The sequence below is a fragment of the Stegostoma tigrinum genome, chromosome 36 (genome assembly GCF_030684315.1).
Source record: "Stegostoma tigrinum isolate sSteTig4 chromosome 36, sSteTig4.hap1, whole genome shotgun sequence".
Classification (NCBI taxonomy): Eukaryota; Metazoa; Chordata; class Chondrichthyes; order Orectolobiformes; family Stegostomatidae; genus Stegostoma; species Stegostoma tigrinum.
Window position 1 is genome coordinate 13,955,524 of NC_081389.1, and position 25,656 is coordinate 13,981,179.

A 25,656-nucleotide genomic window follows, 5' to 3' on the forward strand; every position below is an offset into this window, starting at 1 on the left:
ATCTCACTCCTGACTTGTGCCCAGCAGATGGTGAGAAGGCTTTTGGGAGTCAGGAGGTGAGTTATTTGCTACAAGATTCCTAATCTCTGGCCTGTTTTTCTTTAACAGTTTTATTCATATGGCTAGTCCAGTTCAGTTTCTGGTCAATGTTGAACACTAGGATGTTGATAGTGAGGTAATCAGTGATGATAAAGCCGTTGAACATCAAAGGATGATAGTTAGGTTCTCTCTTGTTGGAGATTGTCATTGCCTAACATTTTGTATCGCACAATTGTGATATGCCACACAAGCCTGTATGTTTTGCAGACCTTGATTCATTTGGATAATGACTGGTTGTGCATTGAGTCACAATAAATACTTGGTGAGTGAAATGTGGTCACATAGACCGTTAGTAATGAGTGCTTCACACATTTCTATTCACTGCTTATCAGATGGAAACATGCCTTATGAAAATAATGTGCCCTTGTGTCCCTAGATTTGGCTTCCAGTTCATTCTGACATTCTGGCCTCATCATACATTGGATAATGTATTTATGGATCTCCTTGTGACACATTGCTTATGCGAAAAGCTCTCAAGAATGACCTAGCATTGTAACTGTTCGCAACATCACATGACAGGAAGACAGACCACACCTCAGGGCTAAATATACGTGAATGTTAATGGTGTCACTAACAGTATCCAATAGTCCAATCAATCTATGACATCCTTGAAATTCTTACGCCTTTGACTGCAAACAGTCATTCTGTTCCTCCTGCCCCAATGTACTGAGTACACAGGAGACTGCATTTAATGAGTTGAACAAGTGAATTTAATAAAAACAAGACCCTGGGTTTCTTCCTGCTCTTTAACTGGTTTCCTCTGAATGTGTATGACCCAGTCACTGACCTTCTAATCAATAAAGAAATGTTTCGAAAGAAGCTAACAAATTGTAACATTTTGTCTGATTGGGCAGATCTTCCACATGACCTACGACCTGGCAAGTGCAGTGGTACGTATTGTCAACCTCATCGGGATGATGCTGTTGCTATGCCATTGGGACGGTTGCCTCCAGTTCCTGGTCCCTATGCTGCAGGAATTCCCAGATGACTGCTGGGTGTCTCTCAACAATATGGTGGTGAGTAGATCTTGTAACACAACAAGAATATGCATCCACATTATGTATTAATGATTTGAGTCTTGGGAACATCATGATAGCCATATTTTGTACCTGGATTATTGTGCTCAGGTGAAGCTATTTCAGGAGGATGACGAATAGACTCAGAAGAGGGGTCTTGTGGCACAGTGGTAGTGTCCTACCTCTGAGATAGAAGGCCTGGGTTCATGTCCCATCTGCTCCACAAGTATGTAACAATATCTTTGAGCCAGTTGATTATAAAACACTTGATAGACTCAGAAGAATTGTTCCAAGGGTGCAGATAATTTGGTACCGTTTCCTTTGGAAATGAGAAAGTTCACAAAATCATCAATGGTCTGGATGGAACTGATAAGGATGAATCATTACCAAAGAGTGGAAGGATTGAGAATGGGAGAGCTTAGATTTGAAGTAAGGGGTATAGATGGAGCAGTTAAGGATCAGCTGTTCAAAAGAATAGAAGCATTGGAATCAGAGGGCTCAGACTTGAGGTAATTGGCTAAATCAGCACTGGAAACATGAGGAAAGACTTTTTCTCTCACCAAATAGTTTCAAGTCTGCAGTGTGCCACCTTTGGTAGAGTCGAGTTCAATCAAGACATTCAAAGGAGAATTGGATTATTGTCTGAAAAGGAAGAATTTGAAGGTTATGGAGACAAGCTGTGGTGTGGCTCCAAGCACATTGTTCGTTTGGACAGCTAGACAGACAATTAGACTGAATTGCCTCTTTCTGTGCTGTAATAATACAGAGATTTTGGTTTTTCTTCAGTTTATTTGGGCACAGAGAAATACCATAGAAACAAGCTAAGCATTCATCTCTTTATTCTCTTGACAATAGTCTCTTGATGACAGGAGTCATCCTCACATTGGGTAAGAGACCAAAGACACTGTTTGTCTCATTGCTTTTACTAAAACTTCAAAAAATAAACTGAAAAAGCACTTTGTGATTAGAGGTCAAGGTTTTTGTTTGAAGTTATTACCAAACACCTAAGACGAAAATGGCGAACTGATGTGCGAAGTATTTTTCTTGTACAGAAAGATACAATGGATTAGTTTTGAGAAGGAACGGGGGCTATTGCACTGTGCAATTAACAAATGCCTGATTATTGTCATGCAGACTTGAACTGCAACTTAGTGCATGCTCATTGCAGTGATTCCTGATGTGACCAGTGCAAAGTGTCCTGTTGATTATGTCATGAACCAGACCAGCTCCTCCTCAAAATATTTAAAGAAGGAAACCTAGACCCTAACTCTTTCTTATATTAAAGGCAAATATAATGTGCTGTGTTCCAGGTGCAATTCAATGTTAAGCAAAACACAATTTATTTAAACACTGTAGTTAAAATATAACTAAGGAAAGAAGAATTTAGAATAACAACTTTATTGGAAAACTTAACCAAATAATAAATACAGTAACTATTACTAATTAATTGTTCCACTATAGTAAATCTTATAAACACACCATTTGATTCAGAAAAACAGATTTGTCTCACAGGTAACCGAGCAGCAGAGAGAAACCCAGCTTCTATTTATAACCATGAGAGGGAAAAAAGCTTCTACTTCTTCAAACTCCAGCGGCATTTGGCTTGTTGAGACTCCAACAGCAACTACTTAAAAAGCTAAAAACTAGAAAGCCTGATCTGTGAGAGATGGCCACACCCATCCAGACTACCTCTACTGTTCCAACTTTAAAAAAACCTCAAGGCCTCCCAAACTGTTTATCATCATCATCAAATCCCTACACTGTGGAAATGGGCCATCCGGCCCAACAAGCCCACACCAAACCTCACAGCATCTCACCCAGACCCATCCCCCCTCCCCGCCCCCCATAACCCACCAAATCTACACATCCCTGAACACTACAGGCAATTTAGCAAGGCCAATTCACCTAACCTGCAAATCTTTGGACTGTGGTAGGAAACCAGAGCACCTGGAGGAAGCCCATGTAGGCACAGGGACAATGTACAAACTCCACACAAACAGTTGCCTGAGGGTGGAATCAAACCCGGGTTCCTGGTACTGTAAGGCTGCGGTGCTAACCATGATGCCACCATGCTGTTTACTGTATGTGTCTTCACGAGCCAGTTTTTACCTCTGTCCTAAAACCTCTCTAGAAAAAAACTCAATTTGGGCCGAAGGGCCTGTTTCTATGCTGGATTACTCTATAACTTTATGCAGGAAGGATGTTCCCAATGATGGGTGTGTCCAGAAACAGACATACACACACAAAACCAATAAATCACAGACTGAGGATTCAGGGTCGACCATTTTGGGCGAAGATGAGGAGATATTTCTTCAACCAAAGAGTGGTGGGCCTGTAGAATTAGGATATAGTTGATGCCAACATATTTAATGTATTGAAGAGGCAGCTCAATGTAGTATTTGGGGTCAATGGGATCAAAGGTTATGAGGAGAAAGCAGTGTTAGACTATTGGGTTGGACAATTTGCCATGATCGTGATGAATGGTGGAGAGGGCTTGGAGGGCAAATGGCCTTCTCCTGCTCCTATCTTCGATGTTTCTATGTTAAAGAGGCAGGGCCAGGCATTATTCTGTTGGGCAGTCTCTGAATCAGTATCTGAATTGAAGGCGATTGAATCCATTCCTCACACCTAATCCTCCTCAGAGATGAAGTCCACTTTGTACCACAATCACTTCTGAATTCAAATGTTTCAGCAAGGGCCATTTATGTCCTCCTTCACTCACCACATTCCCCTGAAAGACTCTGAAGTTCAACCTGAACAAGCAGGAGCAGTTGGGTTCAAACCAGACATTGAAAAGAGAATCAGATTACTGAGGTTCAGAGATAATGGGAACTGCAGATGCTGGAGATTCCAAGATAATAAAATGTGAGGCTGGATGAACACAGCAGGCCAAGCAGCATCTCAGGAGCACAAAAGCTGACGTTTCGGGCCTGGACCCTTCATCAGAGAGGGGGATGGGGGGAGGGAACTGGAATAAATAGGGAGAGAGGGGGAGGCGGACCGAAGATGGAGAGTAAAGAAGATAGGTGGAGAGGGTGTAGGTGGGGAGGTAGGGAGGGGATAGGTCAGTCCAGGGAAGACGGACAGGTCAAGGAGGTGGGCCACCTCCTTGACCTGTCCGTCTTCCCTGGACTGACCTATCCCCTCCCTACCTCCCCACCTACACCCTCTCCACCTATCTTCTTTACTCTCCATCTTCGGTCCGCCTCCCCCTCTCTCCCTATTTATTCCAGTTCCCTCCCCCCATCCCCCTCTCTGATGAAGGGTCCAGGCCCGAAACGTCAGCTTTTGTGCTCCTGAGATGCTGCTTGGCCTGCTGTGTTCATCCAGCCTCACATTTTATTATCTCAGATTACTGAGGTTGTTGACTTGTTCACTGAGCTGGCTTGTTTTTGTTCAGATGTTTCATCACCATGCTAGGGGATATCATCAGTGGAGCCTCCGATGAAGTGATGTTATTCTACTCCACTTGGAATTTATACTGTCTGATCCGTTATCGTTCTGATCTGCATGTGTTTGTAAATGGGGTTTCAATTCTATACGATTGTTGATTGAAGCATGGGTGGAGAACCATGCCTCTTGGAATGCATGTGCATGTCTATGTTTGGCTTGGGCTACAATGGTTACTTTGCCCAGTTAAACTGATGGCCTTCATTGTCTGAGTGTACAGATATTAAGGAGAGTTTGTCATGTTGTTTTGGTGTGCGTGTGTGTGTGTGTGTGTGTGTGTGTGTGTGTGTGTGTGTGTGTGTGTGTGTGTGTGTGTGTCTGTCTGTCTGTGCGTACATGTGACAAACCTGAAAGAAGGTCAGCTGGAAAAGGATATACTGTGACTGACCTCCCTTTGAGCAGAGAGACTCGGTGCCTCGGTGAACAAGTGAGTTCAGTAAATTGCAATACGTAAAATCTCCATCTCTAGTGTGGGCAGCACTCGAAGCAAGAAAGGCAATTTCAAATGCTTGGCTTCAAGGCCACTGGTAATAGGGCGTTCTGAGCTTACAGACACAGCTGCAGCAGGTGACAGAGGTCAGTGAAGATTGAAGCGCAGATGCCCTGATGCTGCCTTGCTTGCTGAGGTCATTGCATTGTTCCCTGAATTCTCTGGGCAGATCGAGCCTCCTGCTGAATGCCCATGTGCATACCTCCTTCTCCTCCCTGTTACAGCAGCTTGTCCTACTCCACGCAAACCTGCTCTGCATTTCACAGCGAAGACTTGCACATTTGCCCATGTCTACGCTCAGGGATATCTGCAGATGACTTGGAATCAGGTGAAGTGCTTTTTCATCTGTCACATTGATTCCATGTAGACAGAAATTAAAAGAATTGCAGAAAGCTCCAAGCACTTGTGGAAAATCTCAACACTCAGGAAAAACTGGCCTGCAACTAACCCATAAGGAATAACAATTGTGTTACATACACCTTATAGAGGTTTATAAAATTACGAGAGACATGGATAGGGTGAACAGCAAAGGTCTTTTCCCCAGGTTAGGGGAGTCCAAAACTCAAGGGCATAGGTTTAAAGTGAGAAGGGGAAGATTTAAAAGGGACCTGAGGGGCAACTTTTTCACACAGAGGGTGGTGTGTGTATGGAATGAACTGCCAGTGGAAGTGGTGGAGGCTGGTATAAATACAACATTTAAAAGGCATCTGGATGGGTACATGGATAGGAAATGTTTAGAAAGATATGAGCCAAATGCAGTTAAATGAGACTAGGTCAGTTTTGGGGAACCTGACCGACATGGACGAATTAGACCAAAGGGCCTGTTTCCATCGTGTATGACTTTATGACTTAGGCAGTCCCTTGGGACTTTGCTTCGTCTCTGGCTCAGCTGGTTCTGAGATAACTGGCAAAGACCAATGTGTGATCTGCTGACTCGACTATTCATTGGGCAAGTGGTGCTTGCCAGCTCTGTCCATTTGAGGATTTATGTGCTCCTGTTGATGCCTTGACTGCGCCTGCACACATTCCTGAGCAAAGCTCTCAAAGAATTCTCTGCCTTCCTGACTGAGGCATCGCTGTTCAGATTAGTCATTGCTTAATTCAGGGTCTCCCCAAATCTAGCCGTATGGGCCTTTCTGCAGCTGAATCACCATGCAAAGGTAAGAGAGGAGCAGAGCTAGGGCCCATACTGGCAGAGGGTGGCACTGAATTGTTGTGGAAACTGCCTGGTCTTTCAGTAGATGTTGGCTGATCCCTGGTCAGCAGCTTTTCCATTATTATGTCTCACATTTGGAGGAGATACAGTTCCAAGGCAGCACCCATAGCACCTCTGGGTGCTAATAAATGACTAAATTTCACATTTTACAGCATGAATGGCCTGCATTAGACAATGTCTGATTAGAATTGCTGATCAGTGCCTTCCAGAAACTGAACCTCTTTGAAAGGTTTCCACTTTGTCTCATTCACACTGATGGCCATTGTGACATTGCCCAAACCATCTGATAACCAGCTTGTAACACACTCCCCTGCTCTGGCAGCTCAAATAGATTTCTCTGGTGTTTCTGCCAGAATCCTGATAAGAACAGGAATTAAGTGAAAGAGATAATGGCCACTGACAGGCTGCCATTTTACAATAAACACCTTCCGTGGATGCACAGGCCCCATTTTTGCAGCACTCACTCAATCAATCCTTCACTCTTATCTAAACATTACATCCATCTTCGAGGTGTTAGAGTTTCTAAGAATACAATGTGCATGTATGACAGTAACACTTTCAGATCAGGGCTTTTGAACCAAACGCTATCAGTCAGTGATGCGATCAGTGCATGTTTTATTTTCTCCCAGAACGTAGCCTTGACTCGTGTCATCGCACACACTATTTAGCCTCTGACATCCCTAAAAAGGAACTGTTTATTTGAACCAAAAACTTGTGGGCTCAAGCCTAAAAGCCTGAGCACTACTTCCAGATGACAGTCCTCTGAAATGCTAAGGCAGTGCAACACTAACAGACGTACTGCCTTATACATATGCAGTTGAGTGATTCATTAATAGATTCCACGTTCTTTTCTCAAAGATGAACAGGGGACTTCTCCCCAGTGTGCTAGTCAATTTTTATTCTTTGGCCAACTTCATGGGTAAACAATTGATTTGGAGATAGCAAGAACTGCAGATGCTGGAGTCAGAGTCAATGCAGTGTGGAGCTGGAGGAATAAAGCAGGCCAGGCAGCATCAAAGGAGCAGGAGAGTCAAAGTTTTGAGTCTACACCCTTCATCCAGCCCTGATGAAGCGTGGGAACCTGATACGTTGACTTTCGTGCTCCATTGGTTCTGCCTGACCTGCTGTGTTCCTCCAGCTCCACACTATATTGTACAATTTGGATTTGGATCTTTTCATATTGATCTTTGTGGAATCTTGCTGTGCACAATTTATCTGCCCTGTTTCTTACATTATTTCATTGACTGAAGGAGTTGGGATGTAACATTGACAGCGTAAAGGCCTTTTCTGGAGTACTGTGTCCAGTTCAGTTTCCCCTGTTATAGGGAGGGTATTATTAAGCTCAAAAGGGTTCAGAAAAGATTTACCAGGATGTTGCTGGAAATGGAAGTTTTGAGTTATGAGGAGAGCCTGAGTGGGCTGCGGCTTTTTTCACTGGAGGATAGGAGGTTGAGGAGTGACCTTATAGAGGTTTATAAAATCATGAGAGTGATATATATAGTGAACTGTTTTTTTTTCCCAAGTGTGGGTGACTTCAGGACTAGGGAGGCATATTTTTAAGATGAGTGAAGAAAGATTTAAAAAGGACATGAGGGGCAATTTTTTCCACAGAGAGTGGCTTGTGAATGGAATGAACTACCAGAGAAAGTGGTAGATGCGGGCACAGTTACAAAGACTTTTTGATAAGTATGTGATTAAGAAATGTTTGGAGAGATATGGGCCAAGTGCAAGCACGTGCGACTAGTTTAGTTTGGGATTATGGTGCAATGGACTGGTTGAACCAAATGGTAAAGCTCTTTAGGATGCCCTGAGGACTTGAAAGGCACTATCCTAAACACAGAGAGATAGTAGGAACTGCCGACGGAGTCAGAAATAACACAGTGTGGAGCTGGATGAACACAGCAGGCCAGGCAGCATCAGAGGAGCAGGAAAGCTGACGTTTCCGGTTTGGACCTTTCTTCATAAATTTCCTCCAACTGCTGATACTGTTCGACCCACTGCCAGCGTCTCTCTGCCCGCTGCCCCTACAGCTAGCAGCTCTACAGTAAACACCAGCCCCTAGGCCTGCTGGATCTTCACCATCCCCCCAGACCTCCCCCTCACTGAGGACAAATGGTCAGTCCTCAGTCAAGGACTCAACTTTCTCCCCCTCCACCCGAACATCAACGAATACCATTCACACCTGGACGTTGAACAGTTTTTCTGCCACCTCCACCTCAGCACTTATTTCTTTAATTGTGAGTCTAACCCCACCCCCCCACTGACCCCTTCTCCCGGCTCCAATAAACCCCACCAACCCGGACACCACCCCAAGGCCTCCTACCCTCCCTTGACCTCTTCATCTCTAACTGCTGTCAAGACATTGATCGCCTCAATGTCTCCACCCCTCTCGCTCACTCCAACTTCTCCCCACAGAATGTGTAGCCCTCCACTCCCTTTTCTCCAACCCCAACCTCACGAGAAAGCCTGTAGACAAGGGAGGCGCAGTTGTAGTATGGCACACTGACCTTTACATCGCCAAGGCTAGGCGCCAACTCTCTGGCACCTCCTTCCACTGACCACTCCACCATGTCCCCACCCCTGACCACCAAAACATCATCTTCCAGACCACCTCATCACCTCAGGTGACCTCCCACCCACAGCCTCCATCCTCATTGTTCCCTGACCCGGCAGGGCCCGTTTCTATCTCCTTCTCAAAATCTACAAACCTGACTGCCCTGGTTGACCCATTGTCTCAGCCTGTTCCTGCCCACCAAACCTATCTCCACTTATCTCAATTCCATTTTCTCCCCACCCGTCCAATCCAGTCCAGGAGCTCCCCACCTATACCCGTGATGCCACCCACATCCTCTACCTCCTCCAAAGCTTCCGATTCCCTGGCCCTCCACGCCTCATCTTCACCATAGACATCCAGTCCCTGTACACTTGCATTCCTCATGCAGATGGCCTAAAAGCCCTCTGCTTCCTCCTGTCCCCCAGGCCTGACCAGTCCCCCTCCATCGACACCCTTATCTGCCTAACCAACTACCTAAACACAGCTCTTTTTCTTTCATTTTTAATTCACTGGACTTATTTTGATTATTATTAAACTTATTTTGAATATCATACAGCCCATTTGGAATATTTGTGATAGTGTATTAATAATTTCAGAGTAAAGGTTAATACATAATTATGTCCTGTTTCATTGTGGTAATTAAGGATCAGAAATTAATTCTATTATTTAATTTTCTTTGCCATTGCTCTAGTTTTCGGCATGTTTCTGAAGTCCAAGAGCTTGAAGTCAGTCAGAACGAGGTTTGAAGGTGACAGCAAGGATTGTAAATCTAATTTTCTCGAGAGCTAATATGAGTTAGCAAAGGCAGTTGTGATGGATGACAGTGACAGAATACAGACAGCAGTGTTTTGTGTGGGTGAAGCTTTACAGAACTGGGATATGGTGGCAAAAATATTTAACTCCTGAGGCACAAAACCCATGACCTCCCAAACACATGGCTTCATAGAAGGACAAGGCCATCAGGTACAGGAGACTTTTCTCATGAAGTGCTGACATCTGTTGAATTGGACATACTTGCAATCCCTGAAGTGTGGAAACAGGCCATTTAGCATATCCAGTCCACACCAACTCTCCAAAGAGCATCCCAGCTGGAGGCAACACCAACCACCTCCCCCCCTCCACCATTAACCCTACATTTTCCTCTGACTAATCCACCTAGCCTTTACATCCCTGGATACCATAGGCAATGTAGCATGGCCGATCCACCTAATCCGCACGCTTTTGACGGTGGGAGGAAACGGGGCAAACCCCTGCAAACAGTCACCCGAGGGTGGAATCAAACCCAGGCCCTTGGGGCTGTGAGGAAGCAGTGCTAACCACTGAGCCACCGTGCTGCCCTGAGTCTCAGGCCAGAAATTTCACCCCAAAGTCACACAGTGAATGCTGGGAAAATTCCCAGTTTTGCACTACTGACTAGGGGGCAAACTTCTTTCCTCAGAATGGTAATGTGGTGCAGCCATACCAATCAACCTGGGAGAGATTTCCAAAGCAGGGGCAACCATTTGTGAGGCTGGGCTATCTGAAAGGCTTATTGTGATACTGTGGGACTACATACCTCAAACCTCTCACATTCTCTCACAACTGCACATGCTCCTTATCCATGTCACACTCTGACCATTCCATGGCCATGCCAAGGAGATGTGACTAAGCTTGGTTGAGAGACCAACTCGAAATAACTCCATGAAGGCCAGTGTCGTGTCACCAAGTCACCCTTTACTGTCACATGACACTGACCCAGCTAACTCAGAACTGGCTCCTCGCATGAGCAGAATCTCTGACACTCCTACTTATATCTGTCAGCCAGGGGTCCCTGACTGGTAAAGAGCATCAATCAGGGAAATCATATTCTATGAGATCCATCTGGCTGACTTTGTTCCAATCACTATCAGCCTAAAGGCAAGATTCTCAAAGCACTTAGCTCCAGAGAAAACAATGGGCGATAGACAGTTCTGGTTCTCTCATCTCTTCTGTCAATTGCACAGCATTTATTTCGTCACGTTATATATCTTGTAGGTTGTTGTTGCTTCCGCAATTGTGGCTTAAACAGGCGTGGATGACTGACAATGTAGTAAATGGATTATTTTTAAGAGAGTGGAAAGCACTGAATGAATTAATAATTATTTATTTCTTCTCTTTATTTGTTCGATTTATTTATTCTCTTTTCTCTTTTTTTAACTCAATCATGGGATGTAGGCATTAGCATTATGGCCCATTCCTAATTGCCATGGATTAGGTGATGCTGAGCTGTATTCTTGAACCATTACAGCCCTTGGGTGGAGGTACACCCAGACAGCTGTTATGATCAAGTTCCCCAATATCGGTGCAGTGACAGTGAAGGAACATAACATAATTTCTAGCAAGAATGTAAATAAATCTTTTATACGAATAAAGATGCAGTTGTATATTCTACTATTCAATTTGGTGAATTGTAACAGGCACTGATATTTCTCCAACGTCACGAGATAAAAATTTTAGACCTCTCTCTATTGAAAAGGATTGCTAAAGTTCCTTTATCTCAGGGGATGCAGTGTGTTCTGAAGGAAGGACAATCTTTACCTTCTCGCGGATGGCTGAGGAAAGCAACTTATCATTTTCACTGTATCCATAAAATGAATTTTTAAGAAATTTAAGTAAGAGCAAGTGTAGGGCTACATTGAGGCAGATGGGAATGTTGTATATATGATTTGTGTAGTGCAGAGATGGTGTTAATTTCTAAGATTTTTAACAGATTTACTTTTAGGAGTTGAAAACATAGAAGCCCTAAAGTGTGGAAGCAGGCCATTCAGCCCATTGAGTCATTGAGTCCCTAAAATGTGGAAGCAAGTCGTTTGGCCCATCGAGTCCAAACCAACCCTCTGAATAGCATCCCACCCAGACCCACTCCACCCCTGTAACCCTACATTTACCATAGCTGGTCTTCTTAACCTACATATCCTTGGAAACTATGGGTAATATAGCACTGCCAACCCACCTAACATGTACATCTTGTAGGAGGAACATGTGGGAGGAAATCAGGGCACCCAGGCGGAACCCACACAGACTCAGGGAGCGTATGCAAACTCCCCACAGACAGTCACTCGAGAGTGGAACCAAACCGGGGTCTCTGGCGCTGTGAGGCAGCAGTGCTAACCACTGAGCCATCATGCTGATTTCTGTGTTCTTTCAATCATAAAATATTTGCAACATTCTTCAGATCTAGCTTCTAGAAACTTCTGTGGTGTCTATATTCTCTAGCTCTGTGTCAATACCCAGGCTTAACCAGTCAGGTACAGTGGGAATAGATCAGTTATTGGACTAATCTAGTCAAACTCAGAACTACTGAGCCATTAAACAGGCAGTCAACCCTTTTGGGTCTTGGTTACTTCGGTTGGCTGGACAGTTTGCAATGCAGAGCGCTGCCGACAGCGCAGGTTCACTTCCCATGCCAACTGTGGTCACCATGAAAGTCCCGCCTTCTCAACCTTGCCCCCTCACCTGTGTTGTGGTGACCCTCAGGTTAAATTCAGCACCAGTGACCCCTTTCTAACAAGAGAGCAGCCCTGTAGGATGATGGCAACTTTGCTTTTAGTCCTAAATGTTGAGTTTTGAGGCTTGGTTACGGTGGTACAAGTGTCAACATTTTGTCTGACCTGGTTAGGTCTTAACATGGCAGGGGAAGGCTAATAGAGTAAGGTGGGTTTTGACAGACCACCAGAGAGAAACATGGCACCACCTACCCAATTCTTGGTTGAAGAATGCGGTGAGTCATCTCTGGTATTCCAAAGGCAGTAGCAAAGTCGAAAGTGATGGAGGTGATGATTTCCTGGATGGACAGAGGTCAGATAAGAAAACAGAGAAGGCCAGTATCAGCTTTTGAGTAATTATAATGGTAGAAGCATGGAAACAGAAACCGTGAGAGGAGAAGAACTGAAAATGGTATGCAAAAGAATTTCAAGCAGAGTTGTGTATGACTAATATTGCAGAGTGGAATTTTAATTCAGGAGGGAAATTTGCCACATATCAAGGACTTGATTCAAGTCATTAATGACTTTTGCCTCCTGCATAGAAATTTCTCACAGCAAAATGTAGCCTTTGGCTAATCCCAGCATTTAGCTGAAAGCAATTAGCCTGCTGTTGCCCCTCACTGGGGTACTATGCTTGCAATTAAGGCCTGCTACTCTTGTAATTGTCACAAAAGGTAAAAACTTGATAAAAGTACACAAAATTTCCCAGCTGACCTGTTATTTCGACTCAGGTCGACTACTTATTACACATAATTAGATTCTAGCTACAAGTAAACAATTGTGAGCCTTTAATGTATAACTCTACTTGTTAAAACTCAAACACATTTATGGAATGTATGGGTAGAGAAAAAGAATAAGAAGGCAGTTCAGTGATCCCTGTCCACAGGCCTTTGCAGGAATGATCCACCCTACCCTTTTCAGTCTTCCTTCTCCACGTACTTACATTTGCTTTTAGGAGACATATGCAACTGGGTCACACTTCGTATGTCTCGGATTTATTGATTAAAAACAATAACTTACAGCAGCTGATTAGGGGACATTAAAAAAAACACAAAGAACATCCCACCTGGACGCAACATCACCCCCCTTCCCCACACACACAAACACAAATAACTGCAGATGCCAGAAATCCGAAACAGAAACAGAAATTGCTGGAGAAACTTAGCAGGCTTGGCAGCATCTGTGGAGGGAGAACTGGGTTAACATTCTGAAGAAGGGTCACTGGACCCGAAACACTAACTTTCTGTACAGATGCTGCTGAGTTTCTCCAGCATTTTCTGTGTTTGTGTGGATGAGGGAAAATATACAGGCTTTCTTCAGGCTTATCAAGCCATAAAGCATCAAAACAGACCATTCTGCCAAATCAGTCCATGACAAATATAATCCCAAACTAAACTAGTCCCATCTGCCTGCATTTGGCCCATATGCCTCCAAAATGTCTTACTCATGTACTTACCTAAATATCTTTTAAACAATATAACTGTGCCTACATCCACCACTTTCTCTGGATGTTCATTCCACACACAAACCATTCTCTGTGTAAAAAAAAACCTCTCATGTCTTTTTAAAACCATTGTGATCTCACCTTAGGGGGAGTTTTCAAGATTAAGGGGCATCATTTTAAGGTGAGAGGGAAAAGATTTAAAAAGGACATGAGGGGGAATGTCTTTATACAGACAGTGGTTCCTATGTGGATTGAACTGGCAGAGAAAGTGATGGACGCAGGTGCAGTTATAATATTTAAAAGACTTTTGGATAAGTACATGAATAAGAAGTGTTTGGAGGGGATTTCACTCCAAAGAGAAGGATGACTCTGTGACAGTTCCTTCCCCAATGGCTTCCGACCCAAACAGTCACCCCCACAAGCTGTTCAGCTATATGGGTGCCAATCACACAATTGTTGACAGGCGGAAAATCTTTGCCATCAAGAATGTGTCATCATTCCCCAGACCAATCAGCTAGGCATTGCTGACCGAATCGTTATTGGTACACACCCCCTTGGCATCCAGCTCATGTGGAACTAGACATTTCGATTGCTTGAATCAACAGCAATGTAAACAGTGCTTACAATTAGTGTCAGGTAGCTTGCTTTAAAACATACAGAGTTCCTTCAATAATCCTTGGTTTTTAAAACATTCCTTTACCCATTTCAGTCCACAATCAAAAATACAGAAAAGTTAAAAGTTTTTGTCTTTATGCTGTGAGAATAATCAATGCCATTTAGAGAAATATAGTAAAAGAAGAACGTTATTTAACTTCTTGATTCTATTCCGTATTCCATCCAGATCACAAACGCCCACCTTTTCCATAAGAGCAAAGAACAGTACAAAACAGAGATGGGCCCTTTGGCCCAGCAAGGCCATGCTGACACAAGACGTCTTTCTAAACTAAATGCCTTTAACCTGTCTGCAATCCAAATCCTTCTATTTCTGTCAAGATGCCTCTTAAATGTTACTAATGTATCTGCCACTACCACTTCCTCTAGCAGCGCATTCCAGGCACTTAGCCACCCTCTGTGTAAAAAAATTGTCTCGGACCTCTCCTTCAAAATAATCCCCTCAACCTTAAACCTATGTCCCCGAGTAATTGACATTTCTCCCTCTGGGAAAGAAAACCCATCCTTTCATACTTATGATGAATTAATATTAATTAATCCCAGATTGAAAATTAAAAACTCGTCGCCTAACGAGTTGCAAAAATGGAAGAGAAGAGAATTCCAGACATTTAAAGGGACACCCTTGGTTATGAATAACTCATATGCTGTTCGAGACCTTCAGCTGGAAGACATTCTCCAGATTGCCATGAGCAATGCCAAAGGAGATCCACTCCAATCGCTGTATAATTTCAGCACAAAATGAAGCGAGAGACTATTATTTAAAGTTTTGAACCATCAAGGGAAATAGTCCATCATGTCAGAATATAAATTTGTCAGCATTTAGGAATTTCTTGACCACTTGTCAAATTAAGATGTGAATGAAAGGAGAAGTGAGAGAAAACTGGGCCAAAGGCTGTTTGCACACAAGTGATAAATATTAAAGTTGAAAGCAATAATTAATACCATAAAGAATTTGACAAAGTACTGGCTTTATAGAAAAGTTATAACCCCTGCTTTAGGCAGTACAATGCACTGAAAGGCCCAGATAAAAATATGGTCAACAGGCAGCCAAAGCAAGGCCAAATAAATCAACACAATTGCAGAACTCTTTATATCTCTGTAAGGAACTGACTCAGCACTTTACTTATACATGTAAAGATAACCATTGTCAGGAGTTTAAAATGTGGATCAGGAGAGACCATTCGATCTGAAAATGCTTCAGTTATGCATTTCGTCATTAGTTACTCTCTTATTTCCCAATAGTTTTGGGACTTCCTTGGTGCCTCGGTTGGCTCTTCATAATGCTCATAATGCTCATTGCAATTTCCTCACTTGTGCTAACCCTAACTGCCCTGTCTTCTCCGCTCAATAGCATTGTCAACCAATGTGCCCACTGGGATTAAGACTTGCTTGAAACCCTTCCAGTCTTACTCATCCCTATGACCCCTGTCATGGACTCTGCAATTATCACAACTCTGAATTGTTTAATGGTTCAATTTACTTCTGAATCGGCCTGGGGTAAACTTGAGAGCTCCATTTACACTTAGTTTTTACACCAGTAAACTGAGATTAGAACACACCCCAATGGGCAGGCATCTTCCTTTTTGGCCATAACATTTATAAGGAGGTGATGGCCAAGCGGTATTATTGCTAGACTGCTAATCCAGAGAACCAGGTAAGTCCCAGGGATCCAAGTTCAAATCCTGCCATGGCAGATGGTGGAATTTGAATTCAATAAAAATCTGGAATTAAGAGTCTAATGAATCCATTGTCGATTGTTGAAAAAAACCTATCTGGTTCGCTAATGTCCTTTCGGGAAGGTATCTGCCATCCTTACCTGGCCTGGCCTACATATGACTCCACTACAGCAGTGTGGTTGACTCTCAAATGTCCTCTGGACAATTAGAGATGGTCAATAAACACTGGCCTAGCCAATGGTGCCCACATTCCACGAATTAATTGAAAAAAAAACACCAAAATGTCAGGGTGAAATGGGGGTGCACAGCCCTTCTCTGTATAGGTAACAGTCCTCTAAAAGTGATTTTTCATAAATTGGCCCATTAATGGCTTGAGAATGGAAAATGGTTCTGTACCTGCAGTATCACTGGACTCATAACCCAGCAGCCCAGGTTAATGCTTTTTGGACAGGGGTTCCAATCCCACCATTAAAAGCGGAATATAAATTCAATTATTTCCAGAACTTAAAAATTTGCCTCAATAACAGTGACCATAAAAACCACGGTAAAAATAAAACTGGTTAACTAAAGCCTTTCAGGGAAGGAAATCTGAAGTCCTTACCTATTATAAGAGATAACAAGGTGTAGAACTGGATGAACACAGCAGGCCAAGCATCGTCAGAGGAGCAGGAAGGCTGACGTTTTGGTCCTAGACCCTTCTTCAGAAAATCTTTCTCTTTTCTGAAATCCTTTTTTGAAGAAGACTCTAGGCTTGAAATATCAGACTTCCTGCCCCTCTGATGCTGTTTGGCCTGCTGTGTTCATCCAGCTCTACCCCTTGTTATCTCAGATTCTCCAGCATCTGCAGTTCCTACTATCTCCTTACCTATTCATGCCTACATGTGACTCCAGACTCATAGCAACATTATTTACTCTTAACTGTCCTCCAAAATGCCAAAGCAAGCCATTCAGTTCAAGACCAATTGCAGATGGACAACAAGTGTAATCATTCCCAAGGCTGCCCACATCCATCAAGAAGAATAAAGGAAAATATTCCATTCAAACCCTATCATTAGCTCACAATAGGCCTTTGGTTCCTTTAATTGGCTTTTCATCACTTGCCAATAGTCTAGGTGAGGGAAGGATGAAGCTGACTAACTGCAGTACAAATCAACATGGCAGCCCATCCCAGTACCTGTTGCCATTGGAGTTCAAAATTCTGCCGCGTATACCCGACAAGGTAAATGTAGAAAAGATGTTCCCGTTGAGCGGGGTGTCCTGAACCAGGGGTCACAGTTTAAAGATACTGAGTAGGCCGTTTTAAGATTGAAATTAAGAGAAATGTCTTCACCTAGAGAGAGAGAGATGAGCCTATGGAATTCCCTGCCCCAAAAAGGGGACAAAACATTGAATGTTTTTGAGAAGGGAATTAGACATCGATGATGGGTCAGAGTGAATCAAAAGGGAGATTGCAGGAGCAGTGTGCAGAATTGGATAATCAACCATGATCAGACTGAATGGTGGAGCAGACTTGAAGGGCCTGCTCCTTTTCATACTCTGTAAGTATCCTTCAGGTTGTTTGCTGGTAAGACATTTCATTATGGGCCTCAGGGCAAGATAACTCTGGAGCAGTATTGGTATTAAGATCATTAATGCTCTCCAAAATTATGGAAAATCACTTTTGCTGATAATCAAAATTTATTTTGTTTAAGGGCGAGTTAGTTATACTACAATGCTCAATGTGAAGAAAGAAATTTTATTTAAATAGAAGATCATGGGTCATCTCCACGGGCTTTAAAGCCAGTTATGTACTTTAAAGTCTTCCTTCAGCCTCTGTGAGTGGTTTTGAAGAAAAACAAAATACAAGATTTAGAAAAGGTCATTTAGAATTAGAATCAGATTTTTATTGCCACATGAGTACAATGAAAAGTGTATGATGTTGCCATTCCTGGCACCATCTTTGGTTCAAAACCTAGGTACTAAATCTTAGGTACAAAGTAGAAAAACAAAGAAACAAAATTAAAAATTAAACATTACAATCCCACTTAGTATAAACTTATCTCAGAACACATTCTTGTCAACCTACTTGTGCTTTATGTATCCAAAGAATTGTATTACCTGTGTTACCATGGCTTGGAGCTTGCAGGCATCTGTTTCTGCCCCAGCACTGTCACTGCACCAGAAACATGGTGGAAGTCATATGAATGGGATCTCTACTGCCCTTCTGATTCAGTAATAGAGGAGAAAAAAGAAACTGCAAGGAAATTGCAAACTCATGAATTTTCCATCATCTTTATAGGCTTCAAATGTCAAATTATCGAATTATCAAATCCAACTGTCACATGTACACTGGAGAGCCCTCATCTGCGAAATAATGACCTTCTCTTAATGTTTTGCCTATATTACAACAGCGACTATCCTTCCAAAGTACTTAATTGACTGTAAAATGCTTTGGGACTACCTGAGATTGTAAAAGGTGCTTTAGAAAGGCAAGTTCCTCCTTTTTCAAAGAATTCCATGTGTGATAGACTGCGGGGGTGGGGTGGGGGGGTGCATGCGGGGGGAGGGGAGGCTAGATCCCTATTGATGGGCACAAATATCCATGGAGCTCTGTGCTGTCAGCTCCTGATAGCATGTGAAATTTCTAGTCATAAAAGAAGACAAACAAAATTATTAAAAGTCAGAGCTTGAAACACTACACATGTCGACTCCTTAAAGAAAAGGCAAATATAACAGGTGAGGCTTGGGGTAATATATTGAGATGCTTGTTAACAAAGGCTTATTTATCTAAAAGAGTTCACCTCATGTCTTTTATTAAAAGAACAAACTGATTGTTTCTTTCAATTGATTCACACCCATTGTTCCTCTAAAGTGAAAAGAATGGCTTTGTTCAATTGTGAAGATCTTCTGTTTGCACAACAGAGGGCTGTGCAGTGTTCATTTCTTCCTGGACAATTGCCATTTTAAGGTTTATCTCGTGTTTAATTCTATGAAATATTGGCAAATATGTCTGGGAAACTCTGTGCGTTGTGCTTTGACAGAAGTGTTGGTTTCGTGACTCGAAGAGTTCAAATGAGCTTGAAACAGTATGAAAGTTCAGACAGAATCTGTGCTGGGAATTTTTTTTTCAGTCTTTTGCCACCCTGCTGCCTGGCTTCAGAAGAAAACTGTACTTCCGTCAACGCTGTAAGTGCCAGCATTACAAAATAAACACTGTAGAAATTCCCAGAGCTGATTTTGCTTGATAATAAGGACCTCCCATCTACCACGTTTCATATCATGAGCTCATTTATAATTCTGCTGCCCAAATCACTCCTCATGCCAATTCCTGCTCATCCATCGCCCAGTACTGCATTGGCGCCTGGTCTGGAAATGTCTCCATTTTAAAATTCTCTATCTCCCATTCAAATTCCCATAGCCTTGCCTCCATCTGTCTATTTTTTTAACTCTTTAATGAGATGGTCACCATTTGCAAGGACAGCATTTACTGTCCATCCATATTTGAACTGGGCAACTAAGATTCAAACACATCACCATGGGTCTGGAGTCGCAGAGTTGGTAAGGAGGGCATATTTCCATCCGTAAACGACATGAGCAAACCAGACAGATTTTATCACAACCGTGAAAATGAGTTGGTTTTTGTAATTAGTGATTTTTGTCATGTTCCCGTGAATGAGAGAAGCTTTATATTCTTGAATCATGAATTGATTTTAATTCCGCCAGCATTGGGATTTGAACGCATGATCCTATGATACTGCTTGGCTTGCTGTGTTCATCCAGCTCTACACGTTGTTAACTCAGATTCTCCAGCATCTGCAGTTCCTACTATCTCCCACAGCATTGGCCTGGATCTCATCATCATCATCATCATCACAGAACCCCTACAGTGTGGAAACAGGCCCTTTGGCCCAACAGGTCCACATCGACCCACAGAGCATCCCACCGAGAACCATTCCCCTATAACCCACCTAATCTACTCATTCCTGACCACTATGGGCAATTTAGCATGACCAATCCACCTAACCTGCACATCTTTGGACTGTGGGAAGAAACCAGAGCAGATGCACAGGAAGAACATGCAAACTCCACACAGACAGTTGCGCAAGTGTGGATTCGAACCCAGGCCCCGGCACTGTGAGGGATCAGTGCTAACTGCTGAGCCACCGTGCCACCGTGCCACCCACGATTTTAGGCCTTTAGCTCACTGACATTGCTTTTATGCAATCACCTCAAAAAAGAGGTGGAAGCATTGAAGAAAATTGTACTTCCTTTTAAAAAAGGCTATTGCCACTGTTACGCACAATATGTGCCTCCCCACTCAGCTAAAATGTCTGCCCAATGACTCAGTGAGAAATTTCTATAAGAGGTCAAACATTTAAAGAATGCATCACCTTTTCTTCTGAATAAACGTTTTGCGGATCATTAGCAACTGGTATGAAGGAATCGTTCAGTACTTTGTGCTTTTGATCAGAGGCATAGGACTGTGTGAGGTCTGTCATGTAGCTCACCCAGTCTTGGGAAAGAACAAAGGATGACAAAATGCTTGCCTGCACAGTGTCTGAAATTCAAACACTTCAGATTCCTGCTAAAAGTGATGGGTGACAGGTGATCACAGTCTTCTGCTGACTCCTGATAGCCATGAGGACACTAAAAAAAGAGCAGGAAACACAGAGATAATGGGAACTGCAGATGCTGGAGAATCTGACATAACAATTCTTCCCCTCCCCCCACTGCATCCCAAAACCAGCCCAGCCTGTCTCTGTTTCCCTAACCTGTTCTTCCTCTCACCCATCCCTTCCTCCCACCTCAAGCTGCACCTCCATTTCCTACCTACCACCTCATCCCATCTCCTTGACCTGTCCGTCTTCCCTGGACTGACCTATCCCCTCCCTACCTCCTCACCTATACTCTCCTCTCTACCTATCTTCTTTTCTCTCCATCTTTGGTCCGCCTCCCCCTCTCTCCCTATTTATTCCAGTTCCCTCTCCCCATACCCCTCTCTGATGAAGGGTCTAGGCCCGAAACATCAGCTTTTGTGCTCCTGAGATGCTGCTTGGCCTGCTGTGTTCATCCAGCTCCACACTTTGTTATCTTGGATTCTCCAGCATCTGCAGTTCCCATTATCACTCACACATAACAAAGTGTGGAGCTGGATGAGCACAGCAGGCCAAGCAGCATCATAGGAGCACAAAAGCTGATGTTTCAGGCCAAGACCTTCATCAGAAAAGCAGAAAACACAGAGTCTGCTCAGTGCCTCTGCCTCTGAGGTAGGATTCCCCTTTGTTAATGCTGCAAAATGCTTCCTGGAGGTCTGGTAGTGCAGACGGTAGCAGTCCTACCAATGGGACTGAGGCTCCAGCCTCATGTCCCATCACAGGACTTGATGGACATGGGATGCTATGTGGCCAAGTGTCTCTCAGACCTTCTGATACAACCATTCCCAGTGGTAAGAGTGCGAGAGTTTCCTGGTCAGGCAGCACCTTGTGGAGGCTGTAACACAATAGCTTCCTCAGGTTTGAAATCTCCTCATGTAGCGGAGATTATCATGAGCAAGTGTCACATTTTCAGGGACTATCAGACACACCAATGATATAGAGGATACCGGCCTCATGAGCCTAAACAAATTAGTCAACATTTCACCAATAAATCTGCCATAACAAGAGAAAAAAAATGCAATTTTTCAACTCGATGGATAACAAGTGCTGCTCTCCTCACCAAATTTGGGTATTCAAAAAAGCTTCAGGATGGCCTTAACGGGCAATATTTGAAAATATTTGGAAGGAGTTTGCTGCCCATTGTTTGGAATGGAAAAAAGACTTGTCCATCAAACTGCATTAGCCTTTCACACTCAATGTCTTATTGATGAGGCAGAGGGGCAACAGACAGGGGAAGAAAACCAAACAAATCCTGTTATCCAGATCCCATTATCTCATCTGTCCAAAGATGTGGTCAGTTACTTGAAGACCCAGAGCAGTTGCTCACAACCCTGATAGGACGCCACCAGCAGATCAAAGGACTGCTGATCAACTTGAGGTGCAATGTGATTGCCATATGTGTGATTGTCATAGGTGAGGAGAGGATATTGTGAATTTCTAAAGTGAAACTGGGCCCTGTGGTAAGCACTGCTGCCTCACAGTACCAGGGACCTGTTTTCAATTCCAGCCTCGGGCGACTGTGTGGAGTTTGCACATTCTCCCTGTGTCTGCGTGGGTTTCCCCCAGCTGCTCCGGTTTCCTCCCACAGTCCAAAGATGTGCAGGTTAGGTGGATCGGCCATGCTAAATTGCCCATAGTGAGCAGGCATGTGCAGGCTGGGTGTATTAGTATTAGTCATGGGAAACACAGGGATGGGGTAGGTCTGGATGGGATGTTCTTCGAGGGCAGTGTGGACTCACTGTGCCAAATAGCCTGCTTCCACGCTGTAGGGATTCTATTATGTGCTTTTTCTTATAGCCATGTCACAATGTAGTCGTTGTGACAATGTACGAAAACCTGCAACAAGTTTGCACGTAGCAAGATGACACATATGAAATAATGCCTAGATAATCTGTTTTAGCATTTTTGGTTGAGGTGTAAATGTAGACGGGAGAGTCTACATGAGATGTAAATCAGGCTAGAGAGAAGGTCCATCCTTGGAAAAATATTCTGGTGTCTTGCTCATTGATCTGAAAGAGGGTTGGTTAGCTCAGTTGGCTGATTTGTAAAGCAAGGTGACACCAATAGAATGAGTTCAATTCCCACATTAGCTGAGTTTACTGTGAAGGCCTAACTTTCCCAACTGTTTTCTCCACCTGAGGCATGGTGACCCTGAAGTTAAACCACCACCAGCTGTGTCTAGCTCTCTCATGACAGAGTAGGATAATTGCTGCTTTACTTATCTATCTGAGAGAGGGGTTTGTGTTTTAGTTTACAGTCTTGTTTGAAAGGAAGCACCTCTGACAGAACTACCTGCCTCAGTACTACACTAGAATATTGTCTTTGACATTGTGCTCTGATCTGATTCAGATGGATCAATGCCTTTACGCCAAAATACAAGCACAAAGATGGGAACAAAATCAAAGTTGCTGGAAAATCTCAGCAGATCTGGCAGCATCTGAGAAGGGAAAAACAGAGTTAATGTTTCGGGTCCGGTGACCCTTCCTCAATCACAAAGATAGGGTTAGGGTTAGCCTAGCATGGATAAAATTCCCAAAACACCACTGCACTTCCATTTCTTATATGGGTGCTGAATTCTAACTGACAACAGGGCCCTTTTTGCTGGCCCTTGTCTCAAATCCTGAGAGTGGGATTGTTTGTGTAAAGATTGTTCTCTGAACTTTGGACCAGGAGGATATGAAAGGAGACTTCAAAGAAGCATGTCCTAAAGCTGGAAATGGTGGATGAAGGGAATAGGGTGAGTTGAATGGGTGTGGATGCTGAATCCAGTTGCCAGAATTGTCCTTTTATGGTTGTTGAACACGGTGCAAACCAGAATCAAATCTTGTCACCTTCTTCGCACAGAATGTGAAGGCTGCCAGCGTTGGATAGTTGCTAAAATTCCCACACATTTATCTAAAGAGAAGCGGAGAGCTCTTCATGTGACCTGCTAACACCTCCACTCTCCTCCAAAATTACAGAAAGAGTATTTGGTCATTCTCTATTTAATGGAAAGCCATATCACCTCCTACCATCCACCCAAATGAAAAGAAAAAAGTAAGAAGAAATTCAGATGCCTGAGATGGAGAAAAAACACAAGTAGAAGAGAAGAAGAGAAAATTAGAAGCAATAAAGATGCATAACTCAGCAGTATTAAAGCATCTGAGACGTGAATTGACTGGGTTTATTTTCACTGGAGTGTCAGAGGTTGAGGGGTGACCTTATAGGGGTTTTTAAAGTCATGAGGGATGTGGATAGGGTGAATAGCCAAGGTCATTTCCCCAGGGTGAGGAAGTCCAAAATTAGATGGATTAGGGGAAAGATTTAAAAGGGACCTAAGGGGCAACTTTTTCAGGGTGGTGTGTATATGGAATGAGCTGCCACAGGAAGTGGTGGAGGCTGGTACAATTACAACATTTAAAGTGAGAAAGTGAAGGGCTGAAGATGTTTGGGAGCACTAATAGTTCCCCTTGAAGCTACACTCCACGATGACTTGGAACAGTATCAGTGCTGTCGCTGAGTCAGTATTCTGCACCTCTCTTTCTCACGGTGTTATCGGTGAACCTGCACCACATGGACTGCAATAGTTCAAGAGGTGACTCATCATCTCAAGAATGATTAAGGATGGACTAAAAGGGTCCTGGCTTAGCTGTTGATATCCACGTTCCATAAAAGAGTTATAAAGCTCATTTCACCCAGATTGCCAACAATGTTTGCCCACAAAACAATAGCAAATGCACTTTGAGATTACTTTATTGATTGTCAGGCACTTTGGTGAGAGCTCTGATGACATGATAGTGAATGTAAGTATCTTTTGTGCTTAATTATATGGTTCAACCGCATGCTAACCAAACTACTGAAGGCTCTCTCACTAGATCCTGCTATACACTTTATAACTACTTGACAAGGTGGAAGAGTCTATTTTCCAAAATATTTATGGTACTATAAATGCCTTCGGCATTCTGATTTATTGTGAAATATAAAGGCTTTGTGTCTGCATTGTACCTTTTCAGATAAAAATGCATTTGTTTCCAGAATGTATACTCATTATTAAATACATAGCCCCCAAAGTGTGATCTCACACAGGATGCTCCATCCCTGCCCACTCTGCATTATAGTATACAAGGGCAGTGTCTTCAGAAACATGGTGAAGCTTCTTGTTATTTGTGGATGGAGACAGAAAGGAAAGCTTGGATTTATATAGCACCTTTCTCAACCTCAGGATAATCTGTCAATAGTTTTATAAAATCAAGAGGAGCACAGATAGAGTGAATAGCCGAGATCTTTTCCTCGGGTGGGGGAGTCCACAACTAGAGAGCATAGGTTTAAGTGAGAGGGGAAGGATTTAAAATGGGCAACGTTTTCATGCAGGGGTAGTGCGTGTATGGAATGAGCCACCAGAGGAAGTGGTGGAGGCTGGTACAATTACAACATTTAAAAGCATCTGGGCGCGTACATGAATAGGAAGGGTCCAGCTCTGATGTAGAGTCATCTAGACCGGAAACATCAGCTTGCTCTCTCTCCACGGGTGTTGCCTAACCGACTATGATTTCCAGCATTTTAGTTTTCAGTACAGGTTCTAGCATTTGCAATAATTTGCTCCTGCAAGGGTTGGGAGGAATATGGGCCAAATGCTGGTAAATGGGGCTAGATTAATTTAAGATATCTGGTCGGCATGGACAAGTCGGACTGAAGTGCCTGTTTCCATGCTGTGTATGACTCCATGACTCTAGGTAGTTTAGAAACACAGTGTCAGTTGTAACATAGTACACCCTAACCTTATTACGATTTGTGCTCTGGAGGTATAATGATGTCTTTGAACAGGTTGGTTAAAATGATCTAATCTCCCACAAACAAATTGATAATGATGGGATAATTTGTCTTGGTGGTGTTAATTGATAAATTTTGGCCAAGACTGGGGAG

General features: G+C 43.2%; 1 protein-coding gene across 1 annotated transcript in view; it reads left to right on the plus strand.

Moving 5' to 3' along the window:
- Positions 1-25,656, plus strand: part of hcn4 (hyperpolarization activated cyclic nucleotide-gated potassium channel 4) — a 354,702-nt gene that overhangs the window by 123,334 nt on the left and 205,712 nt on the right. Inside the window, exon 3 of the mRNA XM_048520718.1 lies at positions 954-1,115. Within this exon, the coding sequence (XP_048376675.1) occupies positions 954-1,115 (162 nt within the window). The remainder of the gene's footprint in view (positions 1-953; positions 1,116-25,656) is intronic.